Source organism: Pseudogymnoascus verrucosus, assembly GCF_001662655.1.
Source record: "Pseudogymnoascus verrucosus strain UAMH 10579 unplaced genomic scaffold scaffold_69, whole genome shotgun sequence".
Taxonomy (NCBI): Eukaryota; Fungi; Ascomycota; class Leotiomycetes; order Thelebolales; family Thelebolaceae; genus Pseudogymnoascus; species Pseudogymnoascus verrucosus.
The window spans coordinates 1-20,475 of record NW_017263720.1 but is presented as its reverse complement, the minus strand read 5'-3'; the positions used below and the strand labels follow the sequence as shown (position 1 = coordinate 20,475).

General features: G+C 52.1%; 6 protein-coding genes and 1 non-coding gene across 7 annotated transcripts; 2 read left to right on the top strand and 5 right to left on the bottom strand.

Annotated features, from left to right (window-relative positions):
• The first annotated feature begins 212 nt into the window (after positions 1-212).
• VE01_09743 (uncharacterized protein) lies at positions 213-1,553 on the top strand. The gene is made up of 3 exons (XM_059464096.1): positions 213-260; positions 489-920; positions 981-1,553. Exons 2-3 carry the CDS (start codon positions 677-679, stop codon positions 1,433-1,435), a joined length of 699 nt encoding a protein of 232 aa, XP_059319285.1. The 5' UTR covers positions 213-260; positions 489-676; the 3' UTR covers positions 1,436-1,553.
• Positions 1,554-1,856: 303 nt separating this feature from the next.
• VE01_09742 lies at positions 1,857-1,971 on the bottom strand (the record flags this gene model as incomplete). The annotated part of the gene is made up of 1 exon: positions 1,857-1,971. It is a non-coding gene; the product is annotated as a tRNA-Met (tRNA).
• Positions 1,972-2,459: 488 nt separating this feature from the next.
• VE01_09741 (uncharacterized protein) lies at positions 2,460-4,507 on the bottom strand. The gene is made up of 3 exons (XM_059464095.1): positions 3,989-4,507; positions 2,800-3,873; positions 2,460-2,746 (listed from the first exon to the last, which is right to left on the bottom strand). The coding sequence occupies exons 1-3, from the start codon at positions 4,182-4,184 to the stop codon at positions 2,586-2,588; spliced, it is 1,431 nt and encodes a 476-aa protein (XP_059319284.1). The 5' UTR covers positions 4,185-4,507; the 3' UTR covers positions 2,460-2,585.
• A 238-nt stretch (positions 4,508-4,745) lies between these two features.
• On the bottom strand, positions 4,746-5,903 carry VE01_09740 (uncharacterized protein; the record flags this gene model as incomplete). Its single annotated transcript, XM_018279151.2, has 3 exons — positions 4,746-5,350; positions 5,401-5,559; positions 5,645-5,903. 3 exons carry the CDS (start codon positions 5,901-5,903, stop codon positions 4,797-4,799), a joined length of 972 nt encoding a protein of 323 aa, XP_018125815.1. The 3' UTR covers positions 4,746-4,796.
• An 859-nt stretch (positions 5,904-6,762) lies between these two features.
• Positions 6,763-8,972, top strand: VE01_09739 (uncharacterized protein). The gene is made up of 8 exons (XM_018279150.2): positions 6,763-6,924; positions 7,011-7,169; positions 7,223-7,330; positions 7,441-7,575; positions 7,632-7,741; positions 7,794-7,909; positions 7,959-7,993; positions 8,046-8,972. The coding sequence occupies exons 1-8, from the start codon at positions 6,818-6,820 to the stop codon at positions 8,839-8,841; spliced, it is 1,566 nt and encodes a 521-aa protein (XP_018125838.1). The 5' UTR covers positions 6,763-6,817; the 3' UTR covers positions 8,842-8,972.
• An 859-nt stretch (positions 8,973-9,831) lies between these two features.
• Positions 9,832-11,574, bottom strand: VE01_09738 (uncharacterized protein; the record flags this gene model as incomplete). The annotated part of the gene is made up of 2 exons (XM_018279149.2): positions 11,359-11,574; positions 9,832-11,299 (listed from the first exon to the last, which is right to left on the bottom strand). The coding sequence occupies exons 1-2, from the start codon at positions 11,556-11,558 to the stop codon at positions 9,832-9,834; spliced, it is 1,668 nt and encodes a 555-aa protein (XP_018125837.2). The 5' UTR covers positions 11,559-11,574.
• A 797-nt stretch (positions 11,575-12,371) lies between these two features.
• VE01_09737 (uncharacterized protein) lies at positions 12,372-13,749 on the bottom strand (the record flags this gene model as incomplete). Its single annotated transcript, XM_018279148.1, has 2 exons — positions 12,372-13,195; positions 13,248-13,749. The coding sequence occupies 2 exons, from the start codon at positions 13,747-13,749 to the stop codon at positions 12,372-12,374; spliced, it is 1,326 nt and encodes a 441-aa protein (XP_018125839.1).
• Between the last annotated feature and the right edge of the window lie 6,726 nt (positions 13,750-20,475).

Here is a 20,475-nt window from a genome sequence, read left to right as displayed (position 1 = left end):
CAGAGAGGGAGTATATCACGGAGCGAACTGTCTATATCCATCGTACAAACGGGAGAGAGAGTTTCATCGGCATCGTTGGTTCTGCATTTCACATCACTGGGCGGATGTTTTTGGCGTTATTTGTTATTTGTTTTTTTCTTTACCTCTTTCTAATCAGCTCGCCATAGCTCTTGAATAGGAGATACTGTGGATAATTCGGCTCAAACCCGATTTTGAAGATTTCGGGATGTACCATGTCGTATTGAGTACTGTTTATTGATGTAAGTTGTTACAAGTCTCACTTTATCTCCGGTGATTTGAGAGGTCGGCCCTGAACAGTGAGAGAACAATTTCTGTGGTATTGCTCTTCAGATGAGAGTCTCGGTGTTCAGTTATGAGGCATGTTGGCGTCTCAACTCCATATTGTTCCTGTTAGGTATGAAGGCGTCAATCAACCGCTTTTAGAGATCTACATACACATTGGAATTTAAAAAGCTGATGAACGCGAGATGGATGCTTTAGTGACCGTTGCGGACTTGTGGGTTGCTCCTTCCGTTTTTTTTTTGCAGGCATCTCTACTCAAGTGAGTTTATTCCACACTCTTTGATACAGCGCGTCTGCTAAACGTCATATTCCCCGCCCGCCTACAAGTACTGCCCGTGGAGTCTACCTTTGAGACTTTCAATACGACCTCGAAATGGAGAACAACGGTGGAGAGCAAGATCCCATTGGCAAGCAAGGGGAAACGGCCAGCTTTCAAGGCGAGATGCATGGCAACCTCGAAATGGCGCACAACAGTGGAGAGCGACGACTCATTGACAATCAAGGGGAAATGGCCGCACCCCAAGGCGAAACGGATGGGCCAGATGTCGCCCATGGAGATAATGTCCAACCCAATGAAAATTACCAAGTCCGTGTTGAAGCTGGCAGCGGCACCATCGGTATACTGGTTCCCACAGCTACTGACGGGCATTAAAGCTAACAGAGGCTTTCGGAGCTAGGAATTCGTGGCCCAGTCCCGGCAACGACATTCAGGTCAAGAAAGCATCTCGCGCTTGCTTTCGGGTTCTCTGACGGCGAAGCCTTGGACACCTGGATGAAGAGTGAAGCGTTTCGGCCATACTACTCTGACCTGCTAACGAACCTCAACAAAATTTCGGGTGGAGGTAGCGGATACTCCATTAGAACGATACGACTAGCCGGGGTGAAGGACGCCATAATCTATGAGGAGGAGAACGGAGCCAAGAGATACTCTCGGTTGTATCAGGTTGAACACTTTACCTCCATGGACTGGTTCGCCGTATTCGTTATGCATACCACGGAACACAACTTCGTGAATCCGCGAGGAGCTTTCTTTGGGAAGAATATGACGCCCGACGACATGCGGACCCGGATATGGCAAGCGATGCTACGGGCAAGACTTGAGACTTACCGTCACCGAAGTCGCGGAAAATAGTTCACTGCGAGGCGAGCAGCAGTATAGTGACGGAGGCGGAATAATCGCAGGAGAGTTGAGGAGCAAGGGTCATATGGTGATGAGGAGCGACGAAGATGGAGGAAGAGAAAAAGCCGTTGTATACAGTTTGTGTGAATTACTGTTGCTGAAATCACTGTTGCCATCCAAAGTTGTTGCAATCACTGGTGCCATCCATTCTCCCTTGGGCTTGTAGGCGGCACGAGTACCACTCCCCCTCAACCCCGCGCAGAATCACCCTGTCCATCTCCACCAGGCGCCACCACCAGCAGAACAGGGTAATACCACAGCTCACCCCCTCCACCCTGCACACACAGCCACCCTGCTCCTCTCTAGGGCCACAAAAGCAAAACAAAAAGCACTCATTGCATACAAATTAGCAAAAAACAGCAAAAAATTGATTTGTCCTCAGTGAGGTTCGAACTCACGACCTTTGGATGGAATCACATGACTGTTTGACAGTTACGTCATACTTGAAGTATGAGACCAACGCTCTAACCAACTGAGCCATGAAGACATTTGTTTGATGTACATGGATAGCTTATCGACCTTGATATAAGCAAACTAACCCGTATATCCTGATTTTGACATCATCTCGGAATCTGGGTTGTAGGATTGATGAAATGGACGGAGGGCCGTGAGTTATTCTTGGGATTTGATTTTGAGGGTGTGAGGAGGATGGGGTAGCGCAGGAATTATTTAGACGCTAAAGAAGAGAATTTCGCGCGTAGAAGGAAGGAGCGATGGGGGATAATGTTTTTGGGGGAAAATATAAATAAATCTGTATTAAATGGTTGAATATATTAATCAACACAATACAACATTTCGAAGATAATATTTTTCAGTACTTAAAAATTAAAAATTATTAATATAATCACCATAGGCTCTGAATGATGTCTATATTAAAAAAAGAGTATCAGAATTCCACTTTATATCATATAGTCTTACAACTTGGATCTTGCGGTGGACTCTCGACAAAGAATCCAGATACTACGGCAACCAGACGTTACAATAATAACATAATATATCATTCAATAGAAACTAGCTTATACAAATTCTAAAACATAATCCAACGACGAGCTTGAGCAGAAAACTCGTCGCATAGCCCCATTCATATTATCGGGTCCTCTTCTTACAGCGGGCCCTTATGCAGCTTATTCTTAAGCTTATCCTTCAGACCTAGGTTATCCGAAGCATTGTTGTGGCCCCCATTGGGTGCCGTCGTATCCATCTGTCCCGTTACCTTCTTCTCATCTGCACCGGAGCGCTTGATGCCCTTCTCCATCAACAGGCCTGCCACAATTGTTAGCCCTTGTCCCAACTCACACACACAGGAGAAAACTCACGATCAGCCTCCCTTCCGGCACCAGGAGCACTGGCGTCAAAATCCCCGCCTTCAGCCTTAAAACCAGTGCTCTTAACCCACTGCTCTCCCGTTCCCTGTCCCGCGTTACTCGTGCGACGCAAGCCCTCGCCGCCAGGCTCGCCGGGGAGGTGTGCCGTCAAGCTCTGACGACGGCCGACGGGTGCGCTCCCGGCCGCGGCGCCACCTGTTGAAGCTCCGGCACCAGAAGCGCCAGCGCCAACAGCACCAGCAGCCCCGATAGGTCCAGCACCAGGACCACGAGCAGCCCCGGTAGGTCCAGCTCCAGCACCGGCACCAGTCGGACCAGTCGTAGAACTCTCGCCAACATCCCTAACCTTCTTCCCCTCAGCATGTGCCCTGGAAGGCGTCACATCCGCTGCATCCGCCTCACCACCCTCACCCGCAAATCTTGCTTGCTGTCCCCCCTTCCCCGCCTGCTCCGTCCCCTTACCAGTATACCCCTCCTCGCCAGGCTTATACCCATTCTCATCTCTAGCACCAGCCTCCTCCCTCCTCTGCCCCGCACTCCACAATCCCGCACCTCCCGCGGCAGCACCAGAACCAGCACCAGCGCCGAAATATGCACCAGCACCGCTGCCAGGCGTCTCAGCTGAGCCCATGGCGCGCGCTGCGGTCTCGCGGGCGGAAGAGTAAGAGCCTCCGCCGGCTTGGCGGTCAATGTTGGAGGGGATGGGGATTGTGCCTGCGGCTGGGCCGGAGCGGGGGGAGATGTCGGAGGAGCGGCGGAGTCCGCCTTCGCCGGTGGAGGACTTGGTGGTGGAAGTGGTGGGGGCATATTCGCCAGCTGTGCCGGAAGTGGATGTGGTTGGAGCATATCCACCAGCTGTGCCGGTTGTGGATGTGGTTGGGGCGTATCCGCCAGCTGTGCCTGTAGTAGATGTGGTTGGAGCATATCCTCCAGCTGTGCCGGTAGTAGACGTAGCGGGGGCATACCCTCCTGATGTGCCAGAGGTGGAAGTGTATTCTCTAGCTGTGCCAGTGGTGTTGGTGGGCTCGCCCCTTGAAGCGGCAATGCGCTGCTGAGATCTCTCGTCTGTGGTTGTTAGTTCCTTCTCCTATTATCATAATGAATTAACGATCAACTCTATTCAACAGTTAGCATATATCCTTTATATCTCGCACTGTCGGAAAGGGGTTAAACGCACCACCTAAGTTACCAGCATCATACGGCTCTCCTGCCTTTGTATCCCCTGTCCGTCCCGACAGCGGCTCGTGGGTATACTCTCCCGCGACATTGGTGTGTGTGGTAGTACCCGTCTTACCATGGGTGGTCTGCCCGTGCTCTCCATGCTCGCCGAAGAGGGCTTCGCTGGCGGCGCTGGCGGCGCGGTGGATGGTCTCCATGTTTGCTAATCTTGGTTGGGTTGGTTGAATGCTTCTTGTTTACAATAGTGGTCAAATGGTTTGGTATGCAATCAAATAGTCGGTATGTCCAGGAGAAGAAGAGGCTCGAAATCCGGGGAGGGGAGGAGGCATATATCTTGCCCCCCTTGACCTTGAATCGCTGACGTCGACCATGTATGCGGCAATGACGGTCTGTCCTGCCTTGCTTCACCCCCATTCAGCCAGATTCACCTCCATCTTTCCCCTATATTAGTCTGGATCGTCCCTTAACCATAGTACAGCAGCCCTGATGAATGGTGGTACTGGTGTACATGACGTCGTCCATGGAGGGGGAATGATGTCATACATCTACAACTTTTAGCTTCCAAACGTTTGGGCCACAATTTTCACGCGGGGTAGGATTCTCCGTGCTCCGGATGTCCCAACCTCAGCCAACACACTTAAAAATTACTGTTCTCTGTGGGATGAGGTAAAAGGGGCACGAACAATTGCAAAAGGGATGTGTATCTATTAATTTTAGGCTACATTTATCAAATAAAGTTGACTCCATAATTTTTCGTTGCTCGTGACAAAGTGCAATTATAGCACGACGATGCGGCCTCCCACAATTATCTACGTGCAATGCTCCGTTCCATCATCATGAGTATGGCACTCCTTTCCAGCTCCGCCTCCAGTTGCTGTAGCTACCGGGGCAGCAGCAGTCGTGGACACAGGAATAACCCTCGTTGGATTAACTGACGTGGCAGCAGCACCAGCAGCAGAGCTAGTCGCGCTCGCATCGTGATCATGATCGTGATCATGTTCCTCCTCGACCACCTTGCCAGCACATCCCTCGCCCGGAACCGAGATATCATACGCATACGCCTCAAGCGCGAAATACGACAGCGACGCGCTGTTCCTCGCAGCGTCGGTGCGGTTTGCGCCCACCGCCAGTTCCAGAAGCTCAGAGTACCCGTCGGCGTAGTGGCCGATTTCATCTTCGCCGACAGCCGGGACGTGGTATAGGCGGTGCATGAGATCCGCGGCCCAGTAGTCGTTGGTGCGACCCGTTGCCATGTCAAAGCCACGAGCGCAGAGGGCTGTTAGGGGACGACGGGTTGTGTATGAGAGGGGGCAGATGACAGTCTCCGAAGTGGCGTTGGATCCTCTGTGGTGTCCTGCCCAGCCTGTGGTTTGTGTTAGAGAGGTCTGCATTGAAGACAAGACGACAACTTACCATCCTGGGTTACGCAGTTCTTATCTGGGTCGTCGCAGCGGAATATAACACCAGCACGGTTCGCGGTGGCGATCTTGTCCAACCATCCGATGACAGGGCCGGTTGGGCCTTGTCCGAAGTACTTCTGGAAGACCTTGGAGCTGTTGCGGTGGATGAGGACTAAAGAATGGTTAGCATTGATGTGCGAAGGAGTCATGTCACATTATCACAGAGGAGTGATAACGTGACGACGGTGCGTCCATACTATGTTCCTTTGCATGCTTTGCGATGGTCACAGCTTGCTCGAGGCCAGATGTGATCTCATGGCGCTCGGTGGAGTTGCAAGATGGGTGGATGATGAATTGAGACTCGTAACCTGAGCTCCAGTCATAGACAGGAGGGGCAGTTGAGCTTGCAAGAGCCGGGGAGGTAGATGTGAAGGGAGACTCCGAGCTGCCAACGGGTAAAGCTGCTGCTTGGAGAGCTTGGAGAGATACCCCGACGAGAACCGAAGAAAGACGCATTTTTAAGGGCGGATAGGAATTGATAGACGGAGCTTGTACGGGTTGAGATGGCAGCTTCCAACGAGATCTGCGAAGGGCAGGAGGAGCTGTTTATATACCCAAGGATCAAGCTGCATACTCAGCTGCACTCCTCAGATCCATTCCGCTCTACAGTCCATATATCCCAATCACTCCACTCCATTCTCTCTCACAGCCTCATGCCATTCCTCCTATTGAGGAAAGATCGTATGTATCAAAAATTATAAACGGATTGATACCTTGTTGGACAGTGGGTCAATTGCGTGACACCCACGTTCTACTCGCCTGTTAACATATACACCCGGGTTACGTTGACAGGCGCGCTAAGGCGGTAGTTCCGCTAGTAGTACCGCAACCTCATAGGCGTGCTAACCTCGTGGTAACGTCTTACCTGTGCCAATCCCCCCCACGCACAGCTTCATACGTAGAATCCCAAGAAATGCCTATGCTTGGCTGAGCGGACACTTCAATTCCTTTGCCATTATGATCCAATTAGATATAATAGCATATAATCGGTTACGATTATACGCACAAACGAGAACTGAAAATATTATCCATCAAGGTGTCCTACCAAGACTGGCCAAGCGACAAAACTGCACTTGGCGGGAAGGTGTTGGAGTTGATTAGGGTATAGCTCATAAATATCCCAAAGTGAGCGAGTTTGTTTGTTAGGTTTACGCTTTACATGCTGTACATTTACTGGTCGGAAGAGAGTGGGGGTTGAATCATCGTATGTTGGACCCTTTTTCATCAATCCTTCCGAAGTCGACCCTTTTCCTTCTCTGTAGACCACTTTTTATAAGATGAAAACGTGTTCCGCCTGAGAATTTTCCTTCCTACATCCGAATCCAAATCCATCTCTTTCACATCTGTCAAGTCTGCGTTTGTCAGACAAGATGTTTTCGAAACCCCTGACGATCGCTGCGGTGGTCCTTCAATGCTTGGCCCTGCCAGCCATTGCTCAGGTCACTCTGACCGGCTGTCACTTGCACGATGGTGTTGAGTAAGCCTTCCCTCCCCCTCTTCTTCGGTTGCTCTATTGCCAAGCCTGTCTTTGCAAATGTAGTAAGGGCTAACATCAACCTCTAGACATTGTTTTCTCCCCAACGGCGAGGAGACTGAAATCGGCCGTCCGACGAGCTCTTTAGTTAGCGCGTCTCCTACTGCGCCGACCTCTGTGGCTGCGACGACGACAGCTGCTGCGCAGACAACTGCTATCACAGGCTGCCATAGTCATGAGACAACACAGTAAGTGACATCTCCTATCCTGTCTTCAAGAGGACAATACTGACGGTAGACAGATTTTGTATCAAGGGCAATGGAGAAGAAGTCCAGGTGATGGCTACCCAGACTGGAAACACTCCTTTACCGACAGCATACAATGGATGTCATTCGCACGGCGCAGAGATGTAAGTTACTATTGTTAATGTTTATTATCTTATCGAGCCTCCTATCCAATGATCCATTGAAGACATAATCCTATCACCACCCTCAACGAACAGAAGCTAATACATTAAAGGTTCTGCATCGCCCCCGACGGAGCCGAGGTGGAGGTGGTAGCTGCTGGAGCTGAAGGAGAGCACACAGACGAACATGCGGGAGAATCCGCCGCAGGGGCATCTGGAGAAAGTTGTCACTTCCATGCTGGTGTAGAGTAAGTCAAGCTGCTTGAACCACCCTGAGGAGCCTTCACTAATACATAACCCACAGACATTGTGTAGGAGGGTCAGCAGAGGCTACCTGCGAGAGGAAAGATAGGGACTACAACATCAAACTTCGTATCGGACTCATCTTCCCGATGTTGTTTGCAAGCGCACTTGGTAAGAATCCAAACTCGTGGTTGGGGCGAAGAGAAATACTAACAATAAACAGCTGTGTACGCACCCCTAATCATGAAGAAGATGCTCAAGATGAACGGTTCCGGCATCGTCTTCACCATCATCAAACAATTCGGCACCGGTGTCATCATCGCCACAGGTTTCGTCCACGTACGTCTCACCCCACCTTCTAACACACCCAAAATCTAACACCCCCCAGCTCCTAACACATGCCGAACTCATGTTCGCCAACGAGTAAGCCCCCGTGCCTCCCTCCCCCGACCCTGTCCAAACTAACACCCCCCAGATGCCTAGGCAAACTAAAATACGAAGCCACCACAACCGCCATCGCCATGGCCGGCGCCTTCATAGCCTTCCTAATCGAATACCTCGGCCACCGCCTCGCCAGCTGGCGTCGCCGTACCATCACCTCCCAAGCCCTCTCCGCTTCCACCCCCAAAGAAGAGGCCGGCGCTGCTCAAGCAGGTGAGATTATAAAAGGGCACCCCTCGCACAGCGACTCTGACTCCCCCGGCCTCGCGGCACTGAGCCACCATTACAATACCGAGCCTTGCTCGGAGGTGAACCCGAATGATACGATGACGGTGCTGGTTCTGGAGGCGGGTATTATTTTCCACTCGATCTTGTTGGGGATTACCTTGATTGTCGCGGGGGACTCGGTGTTTATTACCTTATTCATCGTCATCCTCTTCCACCAAATGTTCGAAGGTCTCGCTCTCGGTGCCCGAATCGCTGCACTCGACCCCACCCCCTCAGATGGCGAGAACACCGTCTCAGCCTGGCGCAAGACGAAGAACTGGGCTATGCCTCTCACCTTCGCCGTCATTACACCCATTGGCATGGCTATTGGAATCGGCGTTTTGCATAAATTCAATGGGAATAACCCGTCTACGATTATTGCCTTGGGGACGCTTGATGCGCTGTCTGCCGGGATTTTGATCTGGGTTGGTTTGGTCAGTATGTGGGCGCACGATTGGTTGTTTGGCGAGTTGAAGGATGCGCCGCTTGTGAGGACGGTGGTTGCCGGTGTGAGTTTGGTGTGTGGACTGGTGTTAATGGGGGTGCTTGGGAAATGGGCGTAAGGAATTGGTTTTGGGAAATGGGTAAAAATTTGGGAAATAAAGCCGGGATAAAGGGGGAGGCATTAATTTGGGAGTTAACTTTATGAAGGACAGGGAATTTAAATACTCTTCTACGGGGTATTAGTAGGTAGCATTCAAGCTAGATGGAATCGCATTTCCGAATCGGCTAACAAGAGCAAAAATCATTCTATTCCATTGACTCCAAAAGCCCATTCCGGTTGAACAGCGCCTAACCGAAAATGAGGCAGCTGAGACGAGAGGAAGGCATGGTCATCATCTTTATTTTCCCTCATCGCCAGTCAGTTTCCTCCTCAGCGCTGCCATCTCTCTGTTTCCAAACCAGGCGTACGCACGACTGTGTGTTAAGGCGCACATATCCTTCGGTTGACCCAGCACATGCAAATGCGCTGGCGAACGACCAAGTACGGATAGGGGAGCGGCGAGGAAGTTATATTCCCGGTTACCCCTTTTTCTCGCCACCGTCGCGTTTTCTGTCACCGAGAGAGTCACTCACTGTTGCCGCATTTTTCTTGTCGTCGCCTTGTTTTCCCGCTACTGATGCCGTTCGTCTGTCCTGCTTCATCGTGGCCATTCACCCTGACATCGCATCGCAACATATGGCCAGTCAGTTTCCACTGGTCCCATTCACAGGGCCATCAAAGTCTACTGAATGGTTGCATATATCTGATTAAGCCCACATCATAGAATCAGGAGAATATATATAACAACCCCCCTTCCCCCGTATCCGTGATAAACTGTTCCTAACAATTCCTAGCGCTTTTCCGCCGTTCAAATCTCTCCTATAAACTCCGCTGATATCAAGATTTCACAGCCGGAAGCAGATGCACGAAAATAGGTTTAACGGGGGGACACACCCGACGCCAACCTTTTCCTTCATCATTAGCTACAAAGAAATGAACTACCCGTCATAATCACCATAATTTTCTCGACATCTCTGACTGACATACCCCCCCACCCCCCCTTCCCCCCTTACTCCCACCTCCCCGCCCTCACAACCCCCCCAAACCCAACCCACCTCTTAACCCTCTTCACAACCTTCTCCACCCCCCCTCCCCCCACCCTATGCACCCGAAACGCCTCCCCAATCCCCTCCAAACTCCTCCCCTTCGTCTCTGGCATAAAAAGCACACACACCACAAGCGTCAGTGTACTCGCGCCCCCAAACAAAAAATAAACCGCTGAACTCGACCTCGCCAACAGCACCGGCGTCACAAACGCAACCCCAAAATTCGTAATACTATTCGCCGCCTGCCCGAGACTAGTGGCCGTCGCGCGACTGGCTATGGGTTGGATTTCGCAGGCGAAGATCTTGAATCCCACAGCCCAGGACATGCAGTATGCTAGGACGAAGATGTAGATCGTTACGATGACTACCCAGCGGCCTGCACCAGACGTAGCATGCACAGAATCACTAGCGTATAAACTCCCAATCAACGCCATAGACGCACAGATCACCACACCCCCCCACAGCGTCGACGCGCGCCTGCCCCAGATATCGGATAACAGAATCGCCGGAATCGTCGACACGAAGATGAGAATCGCTGACACCCCCGAAGCTAAGAAACTCGCCTCCGCTGACGAAATCCCCGCTTGTCGGAAGAGGAGGGGGGCGTAGTAAAGCACCCCATCGATCCCACTAAGCTGCTGCATAGCCATCATAAACACCCCCAAGACCATCTGTCTCCGTCCCTCCCTCCCGAATACCGAAGTGCTCTTCTCGCCATTCCGGCGCAGGCGGGCGAGGAACCCCGTATCGAGCGCTGTGGTGTGCACAGCGGGTAACTCAGCAAGTTCATTCGACTCCGCAACCATCGCCTCCGGATTCTCTAATAAATCCTTCTCCCTCTCCGCCGCCGACACCCCGAGAAGATCCCACACCCTACTCGCTTCCTCCCTGCGCCCCTTATGCGCCAACCACCTCGGCGAATGCGGCAACCACACCGCACTTGCCGCCGCCCCTATAGTAGCAATAGCAGCCTGCAACGCCAACGGCAGCCTCCACGAGAGGGAAGAGGCGATATTAACAGTACCGTAGCAGATGAAATACCCCACCATAATCCCCATACATATGAGTAACTGCACCGACGACGCCAGCGGGCCGCGTTTACTCGGCGGGCTGATCTCGCAGATATACACAACCAACGTACTGAAATTCGTGCCCTGTCCCAAGCCCGCTATACAGCGCCCTGCTATAAACATAGCCAGCGTCACGGAACTAGCTTCGATCGCAGCGCCGATAGCGAAGAGGCACGCGCCGATAACGATGGTCCTGGGACGACCGATGCGGTCGGAGATTGCGCCGCCGAAGAGGGAAGCGAGGGTTGTGGTTAGGAGGACTGAAGAGACGACGAGACCGTGCATGGTAGATGATAATGCCCCAAACGTTGCGGCGAAGGAGGACATTGCTGTTACGGGGCCGATTGTACCGGTGTCGAGGCTGGGGGTTTGTGTTAATGAGATATTTGGTAATGGACTGTGGGGGGAAGGGTGGCATACCCATTGAGGAGTCCTACCATTGCTACGATGCCGCAGGCGACGAGGTAGCGGGGGGGAGACTTGATGGTTTGCCAGGTGGCTGAGATGCGTTCTATGGTGGGCATTTTCCTGATATTCGAAGCAGCAGCAGGAAAGTGATAAAAACGTGAACGGTATTGCGTGAGTATCACAAATTTAAGAAACAACCAGCTCATCAGCATAGTCTTATATCAAGACCTCATACCCCCCCTTCCCCCCTCCGGGCGTCCCCCCAAATCCACCCAAAAATAGGTAAGCATCGCATTTCAAAGCAAAGCAAACCCAATTCTTTGTAATAAAATCCTACCCATCCTACCTATGACACAAGAGCTCCAAGCACTTAAACACCATCAAAACCCCAAAATCGCAGCAAGACCTGCAGAAAGTCCGGAGTGGGGTGCCCCGACCTCAGCGAACGGACCCAATGGCGGGAGCTACCCGCAGGGCGTAAAGGATTTGTGTGTGTGGTGGTGTTGTGTGACACACTCATAAGGGTCTAGCCGCGTTCTAGAACTCCGGATTTCAAAACACCGAAGTCAAACTATGAGAAAAATCCTTCATACCATATCAGATTATACGATATGATTTCCTTTGTATAAATATATAGCCCAGGCTAATAATATGTACAGTAACACCTGGAAAACTGTCGAGAAAACAAAAAAAAAATAGAACACATAACATAAAAAAACACCCCCTACCCTCCTACCCCCATTCTATGCCCTCCCTCCCCCATCATGATCGATGCCGATGCCCCTCCCTACCTCCCTAGCCTAGCCCAATGTTAATTAAAACAAACAAATGAAAGACCCCCTCCCAAATTCAACGCCTGGTATTTTGCCCATCCGACGCCTGTCAAATATGATATATGTCCATGAAAGATGGGCGGCGCAAAGGCCCCCATCCCAGAAATGAAATTTACAATCCCTCCCTCTACCCGTAGTCTTCCAGGTGCCTTCACGAAGTCTTCACAACCCATAATAACAACCCCACCCCGTCTAACCATGCAGCGCAACACCCTCCATAATACCCGCCCCCGCTCCCCTCCCCCTCCCCCCAACAACCTCCTCATACCTCGGCACCTCCCCGCGGCCAGCAACATACATATACCCCGGCGGCGGCTTCCCGGCCTCCCCATACACCGGCGGCGCCTCCTCGTCCCACGCCACCCCCCCTTCCTCCCGCTCCGTCACAACAGGGTAGAAGCGCATCCTCAGCAGGCGCGTGCCTGCTTTACTCTCGACCAGCAGCTCCACGACGAGGGCGTGCGCGGTCTCGGTCCCGTCTTCGGTCTTGACGTCGCATAGCGCCGTGTTATTGGGTGCGATGCCGAAGGTGAAGTCGAGGGTTGTGGTGGAGGAGGTCGGGGTGGCCCAGCCGCTTGTTAGTTCTGCGGAGCCGAGGGTGCAGAAGGAGGAGCGGACGACGCCTTTTAGGTAGCCGGCGCGCGGTGTGTGTCGGCGGCACGAGGGCGCGAAGACGGTTTGGGTTTCGTCGAGGCGCCAGTTAACGCGCTTGAGGACGATGTTGTTCATACCGCTGAGTTTTAAGGCGCCGTTGAAGGAGCCTGTGGGGTGGATCAGCGGCGGGAGAGCGAGGTGTGCGGAGATGCTGGTTGGAGGGAAGTCGCGGATGTAGTGGCGCGGGTAGAGTGGGGGACGGATAGCGCGGCGGACGGAGAGGGGGTGGGAGAGGTGGAGGGGCGCGGTGTTGGTGGGTGTGAGGAGGGCGCGGAGGGTGTAGGTTACGGAGGAGAGGGAACTGTGGGTGCAGACTTGGTATTGGCCTGGGAGGAGGAAGGAGAAGGGGAATAGGTGTTCGCCTGGGTTGGTGTTAGTTGGGGTTGTGGTAGGGAGGGATGGGAAAGGGCTTACCCTTTCCGAGGATGGTGGTGTCGGGGAGGAAGTTCCATGATGTGAGGTCGGAGGACTTGGTTGCGCAATCGGGGCAGGTGGCGTTGTAGGGTTTCTTCATGTTGACGTCGACTGCGAGACGCATGGCGAAGCCTTGGATCTCCATCTCATCGTCTCCGACATCGAGCTTCAGCTGACCGGACAGCAGGGCACCTGTACTTGTCGATGCGCCGCCATAGAAGACGAGCGGGGGCGACTCGATGTTGATGGAGAGGGTGGTTATGTTTTCGTAATGCCTCTCGAGGATGGGCTGGGAGATGAGTGTGTCGATGCGGTATGGCGATGGGCAGGATGAGTGGTCAAAGTTGCTGGTGGACGAGGAGACGGAGGCGCGTGACGAGGGGACCGTGAGGTGAGTTGAGGAGCTGGCGATGGTATCTGCGATCGTGTCGGTTTCGCCGGAGGTGTCGATGGAGGGGGAGTAGTGTGGGGAGGAGGAGCGGAAGAAGTATGGGAGCGGCATGGTGGGTGGTGGGATGGAGGGTAGGCGTGTGGGAGTATGTCGTGTATTCTTCGGAGAATATAGTGATGACTCAATGCCGATATTTGGGTGTGTATGTTTGTCGAGGTATGTGAGGCTGGCTCAATGTATGGAATAGATTGTTTCGTGTGTGTATGATCGACTCGATGCTGTTTTGCTTTCGTGAATATGTAGTTGACTCAATGAAGATAGTGTGTATATGCAGTTGAGTGGGCGGCGCAGATAAGGATCTGGTTTCCTTTTGCGACGATGAAAGAGAATCGAATCAATTGAAATCTATCGTATGTTTATCAAGATGTATGTATTGAGAATCGACCCAGAGATGAGGAGAAGATAAGGGCCGAGGCAAGTTAATCGGTCGTTGTCGTCGTCGTGTGTGGTCGCCGGGGCGCGTTCATATAAAGACAGGATCAACCCCGTCACTCTCCGTCGTCAGTCACAGTCGTCGTCAATAACACTCTTCTGACTCAGACCAGCAACAACTCTCTTTGCCGTTCCCACTTCCTTCTCTCCGTCCGGCGTCAGAGCTAACCAGGTCGTTCTCCTCAATCCCCGTCGAGTCCAGTCCCAGTCCGATCCAACGCAAACCCTTTTTTTCCCGGCGTTACGAGGGTGTCTGCTTGCTAAAAGCGAAGAAGTGGAGAATTGCCGAAACAGTTCACTCCATAGTGTGGTTAACCGCGACAAATGCACGGCTGGATCGATAAAATAGAAGAGGGAGAGACGTAGTAGGAAGAAGGAAACGTCAAAACGCAGTCACAAGTGGAGTGGGGACAAGATACTCTCTTTATAAACCACCTCCCCCACCCCTTCTGCCCCTTCCCTCCTTGGACCGACCCCCTCGACCCCCCCCCCCTCCCCCTTCCACCACCCCCCCCTCCTCCACCTCCACCCCATCAGCCATCATCTCCGTCCACCTCCCCCTCAAGGATATGGTAGTCGCGTCTAGGGAAAGGCACACACGCACTACACCTTGAGGGATGATGGATGGGGAAGGCACGGATGACAAAAACGACCAAGCACCTTCCCTAAGTCCCCTACGGCCTAAACCCTGCATGGGTGCGGCCCCAATCACAGAAATGGTATTTCCGGCTAACACGCGCCGTTCGTTCCCCATTGGCACAGATCGGCCGGAATGGGTGGTTCGCTGAACAGGGAAGGACGGATGGGCCGGTGGTAGGTAGGTAGGTGGGTTGCGGGATAACAACGTGTGGGCAGCGTGTACGGACTGCCCAGACAGTATGTAGAATACAGTATGTATTGTACTGTGTAAATATGTATAATATGTACAGCATAGAATGCGCCCAGAGATGGAACACGGGCCAGGTGGCGATGGAGCCGAGTTAACTATTCAATAGTATGGTACATATGGATATCGGAGGTAAGTTGGGGACGAAAGAGACGAAGGGGAAGCCTCGTACCAAGCAGCTACAGCAAGCCAAGCATCCAAGCATCAAGCTGTCAGAAAGGGCTGGAGGTGAGTGGAGTTTGGGAAGGGATTAGGAGGGATTAGGAGTGTTTAGGAGGGAATTGAAGCACCGGTACCGGGTGGTGGTCTAGGATGGGAAGGACGTTAGTTGGGGTTTAGTGGAGTTTAGTGGAGTTTAGTGGAGTTTAGTGGAGTGTGGTGGAGTTTAGGGGAGTTTAGTGGTTTAGTGGAGAGAGTTTTAGTGGGGAGGAGGAGGGAAGGGAAGGAGTGAAAGAGGTGGAAGGGGTGGGAAGATTAGTAAGCTGGATTGTGAAGGGTGGGAAGGGTAGGAAGGAAGGGTATGAAGATGACAGGTATGAAGGGCTGGTGCCTGGGAATGGGGAAGGGTTTTGGTGATGGGGGCCTGGGATATAAGGTGTGAAGTGTGAGGTGTGAGTGTTAGTGGCTGTATGGTACAGTAGTGGTTGTATGGTACAGTATGCAGAAATAGAGTAATGTAATGAAGTCAATACAGTAATACAGTAATACAACAATACAGTAATAAAGTAGTAGGTGAGTCAGACCATGAAGCTGGAATGGGATGGCATAGAGCGAGTGTCGTCAGCCTAGAATACTAGAGGAAAAGGGACGGGATAGATGGGAATGGGGAGTGGTGGAGATGGGATTGGCGTGGTAATGGGGCTGTGATGTGTGATGGGGGTGTAATGAGGATGTAATGGGGATTGTACTGGACGGGTGGATTAATGGTAGGATGGGGTTTGTATTAGTGGGTGAATGGGGGACTGATGGGATTGATGGGGAGGGTGGATGTTGGTGCGGAAGGCCCTGTCGATGGCCTGTCGCTGTCTCGCCGATGGGTGATTGATGACCCGTGCGGTACCGGCATTGACTCCTGGCGGGCACTCGATTAGTGATGGGGATTAGTTGATATCAGCCATGGTCAGCCATGGGCATTGGTGATTGGCGTTTTTGTGGTTTGTGCCGTTTGTACTGTACATCATATCTACGACAAGTAGAGTTTGGTACGCTGCTATACGCTCCTATACGCTCCTACTGTATACGTACATACGATATACGAAACGAGGCGTCGTCCTTGCTTTTATTTGACAGCTTGGAGTACATACATCCCTTTTGACAGCTACCTTCGCTTCACCAGCTACTTCCTTCACACAGCCTCATCTCTGACAGCTCTTTCCCCTTCGCTAGCAGTCAAGTCAGCTGCCATTCACGTGCCATTTCTTCATCACGCCATCACCCCTTATCATCCCTCCCCGTATCTCTCCGTCCCCTTCCCCTTCTTCCCCTTCCCCTTCCCTACACCCATCCCCCAACCCACACCACACACCACCACCCACGGAGAAAATTCAAAAAAACGCGTACGCCCATGTCAATCCTCAGACGTACGTTGCACCTACCACCACCCCAACACACACCCACCCACCACGCCCCATCACACACCTACCACACCTACCACACACACCCCAACCCCCCCACTAACCTAACACAAAAAATAAGCTTTCCGCCGATCCCCCCTGTGCTCGCCGACCTCATGGCCGCACCCCTGTTCTGCGTGGTTATGTGGTAGGTGGTGGTGGTGGGTGGTGGTCCCAGCCCGGTGTGTCTTCGGCAGTCTAGTTGAGGGGATAGAGTGGTGTGGTGTGCAGTTCTGGTAAGGTGTGCAGAGTTCTGGTTCTAGTAATAGTAAGCATACCCAGTTCTAGATCCAGATCTGAAGCCTCGGTGACTCAGGAAGTCGTTAGGGCAGGGCCGAGATCTCCGATGAAGTGGTACTGTACGCGAGACGATGCGAATGGATGCGAGTACGAATTTCTTGGTATGTAAGCACGCATCAAAAACACACCGGCCGGTGAGGATGTCAAGATGGCGCACGAGGAGTCATGCACGCAGTCTCTTCCCTTCTAACAATAGAACAAGGGCACCCATAGAATAATAGAGTCACAAGCCACAATCCCAAGGCAGCAGCATCACCAGCAGCAGTAGTAGCTACCCCATACAGACAGAGCCCCATCCATCATCCCATCCCAACCCATCCATCACCCCCATCCATCACCCATCCATCATCCCAACCCAACCCCCCAACCTGCCACATGCCCCCCGCCTACAACCAATACACAATACACACCGCACCACAAACTGTATCCCACAGGGCGTACACAGGGCGCGTCCAGCTTACCAACCCTCCTGCCCTGCCCATCCCCGTGCTCGAATCTCACGTACGTCGCACGTCCCGCCCTGACGCCATCACCCTTGCCATACCCATCGCGCGCGACTATCACTTCAGTACTTCAGTCTTGGGGGGAAGATGCTTGATATTTCCAATCCGAGGCTTATTTCCACTCCCCATCCTCCCTCGCTTTCTAATCCTGCAATTCGGGGGGGGATTAATCAGCAATCCGAGCCGCATACCACGTTCCCTCTCCCCCCATCTTTCCCCAACCCACTTCGGATGAATACATCAAACCCAGCCCCGTCTACCCACTACGGATGAAATACTAGCTAACCAACATCAAACCCCACCCCGAATAACACCCGTACATACGGCAGTACGGGAAGATGAAAAAGAACGGACTTCACGTGCCGGATCACTCGACTCGGTATAGCTGTCCCGATACCGGCGCGTAGGGAGCGGGTCAAGCGCGCGAAGCGGCGTGGATGCAGGGGGTTGTGGGGGGGTGGGATGGGGTGATGATAGTCCGGGCTGCGGGTTATGTGGTGGGTCGGTCTGTCGGTCGGTGTTGGTGGTTTTGGTTTTGGTGGTTTTGGGTGTATGCGTCATTGTTTTCCAACCGAGTTTTGCTGTAGCAATAGAATCGCGGAGGGAAGGTAGGTCTGGGAGGTGGGCTCGGTAGGTTCGGTATGCTCGGCGTGTGATATCCCTTGGGATAGTGGGATTATTGTGTTTTTTTTTTGCTGCAAGCATTACAGAGAGGCTAGCTAGGTTGGGTCGTTTTTTTTTCTCGGTCATCTTCTCATTCTAACTTACCTCGGTCTCACTCACTCTCCGTGTTGGCTGTGATATCCATGTATCCGACAGCTCTGCCCAACCCCTTCATCTCCATCAGCTATTCCACCACGGCGACTACTTCAGGACACCGCGGTATGCCAAAAATGAACCCATAACCCCATAACCCTTTTACCCCTTTTCCCCATAGCCAATATATCATCATAGCATGCGAGCACAGCGGCGAACCGCTTCGGGACGCCGCGACGCGGCTGGGGCGGCTAATCCGGGAATAAGATGGGATATAAGAGTTGGGGGTGGTTCGCTTTTGTTGTCAATACGCACGGGATACTGAATGAGAAAAGGACCTATCAGGGATGTTTGACCTCGTAACTGTTGACATGAATTTTGTGAAGGGGAGGAGATAAGGGGATGGAGAGGTGGCGTGGAGGGGTTGTTTCTCTTGTTAACTGCGGCTCTGTTTTCTTGTACGGCGTGGTCGGTGGTGAGATGGGGGGTGGTGAGAAAGGGGAAGCGGTGACGAGAAAAAAAAAGCCCTCACTGTAAGCTGACGGCTACAGGAAATGTTCTAGTGGTGACAAAAAAGGAGCAAACGGTGACGGGGAAAAGGGGTCCCGATTTCAGAAAGGTAGGTTGATGAGAGCCACCATCGCCGTCGTGGATGTTGATGCATGGCCATGGCGTAAACTGCTGAGCTTTAGCCACTTAGCCACTGCAACGTTGTCTCAATGTCAACGTGTGGCAGATCAATTCTACTCGTCGGACCTGGCTCTTAAGTAGGGTGGCTTGTCTATTTGTTGGTGTGTGTGTGGTTGATGAGGCGAGGGGGTGGGAGTTTAACGGGTGGTGGGCTTGAATTTAATGGCGTTTTGAGGTTGTATGGTGGATTACTTGGGGTTTGTCGTCCCCCCTCTCTCTTCTGTGAATTTACTCTGTGTGCTTGTTTGTAATTATTGCCTTGATATCGCCCTTGTCCTTCCCCCTAGATCCTTGACATTTATAACATGGTGTCTACTAAGATGGAAAAGGGGGGTTATTTGTCAAGACTAAGATGTTTCATCATAACAAAAGACGAGACACATCTTATAAAATGGGGTGATCTAGGATGGAGACGTGGCGTAGAGAATATAAAGGACTACGAGAGATATCGCAAGTCATTCTCTTCTACTTTGGTGGACTTCAAAGTTGGATGTTCAATGATATTAGCAAGCTAAACGGCAGTGGCGAGGATGAGGCAAATGACTGCATGACTGCATTGAGGCATCACCACGAAGCACGCAGGACCGAACTCTCCATTGGTACATTGAATTCCCCAAGGCCACTAGAATCTGTCCAAAAGAGGCTACCGAGGAAGAATCAATGAGGTGTGCGTCTCCAGAGGATATAAAGGCGCTATACCTCTAGACTCGGATGTATGGCCCCATCCCCATCTCCAACCTATAAGACTCTATCTCTAACATCTACAGATCTGTGATCTTTGCAGCAAGATCTACACGAGGCCGGGCAATCGATGCACCTACGTGTACTTTTCAGTCGCTGATGAAGCTTCGATCTGGGTTGATATTCCACGGCATCCGATCATATGAAATGCGCAACATCCCCGCTCCCCCAAAGTGGACCATGTATAACAGGATAACAGAAGCGTTGCGATTTGTCTCAAAAGAACTGAATGTGTCCCTTTATGGGGAGAGCAGTGACGAAAAAACGGGGTGGGTGGTGACGACAAGAAATGCGGAGGTGACAGTAAGTTAAGTTAACGACGACAGGAAAATGCCACGACAGTGAGAAAAAGGAGCCACCGGTGACAGAAAGGACATTTTGATTATGCCGTACATACACCCGACTCACTCATCTCTATCGCTTGAAATTATGTGGAAACTTAAGTTCCATATTGACACCGCCGGTATAGTTGTAGACCAGGTTATGGAACAACTTTTCTCGTCTCTTCGGCGTAGATTGATAATAGCTTTTCTGGCGCGACTCGGCTTGCATCAACCACCATCGCCATCTCAGCTGGAGATATATGGATGGTAGAAGTTGGTGAGTTTTGGCCATTGGAATGTCTTTTGTTTTTCTTTTCTGGGGACGGGGGTTATCATCTACGCTCTTTCTTTTTTCGTTTTCCCCTTTTTCCTTCCATCGCTCCTTCCCCCTGTTCTTTCCTCGCCCTTCGTTCGCCCCTTCCCCTCCTCGTTCTTTCCCTCACTCACCCACCTTCTGATCCTCCCCTCTTTCCTCCCCCTTCTCCCCATTCTTTCCATTTTTACCCCCCCCCCCCCACCCCCACCGCACGCCC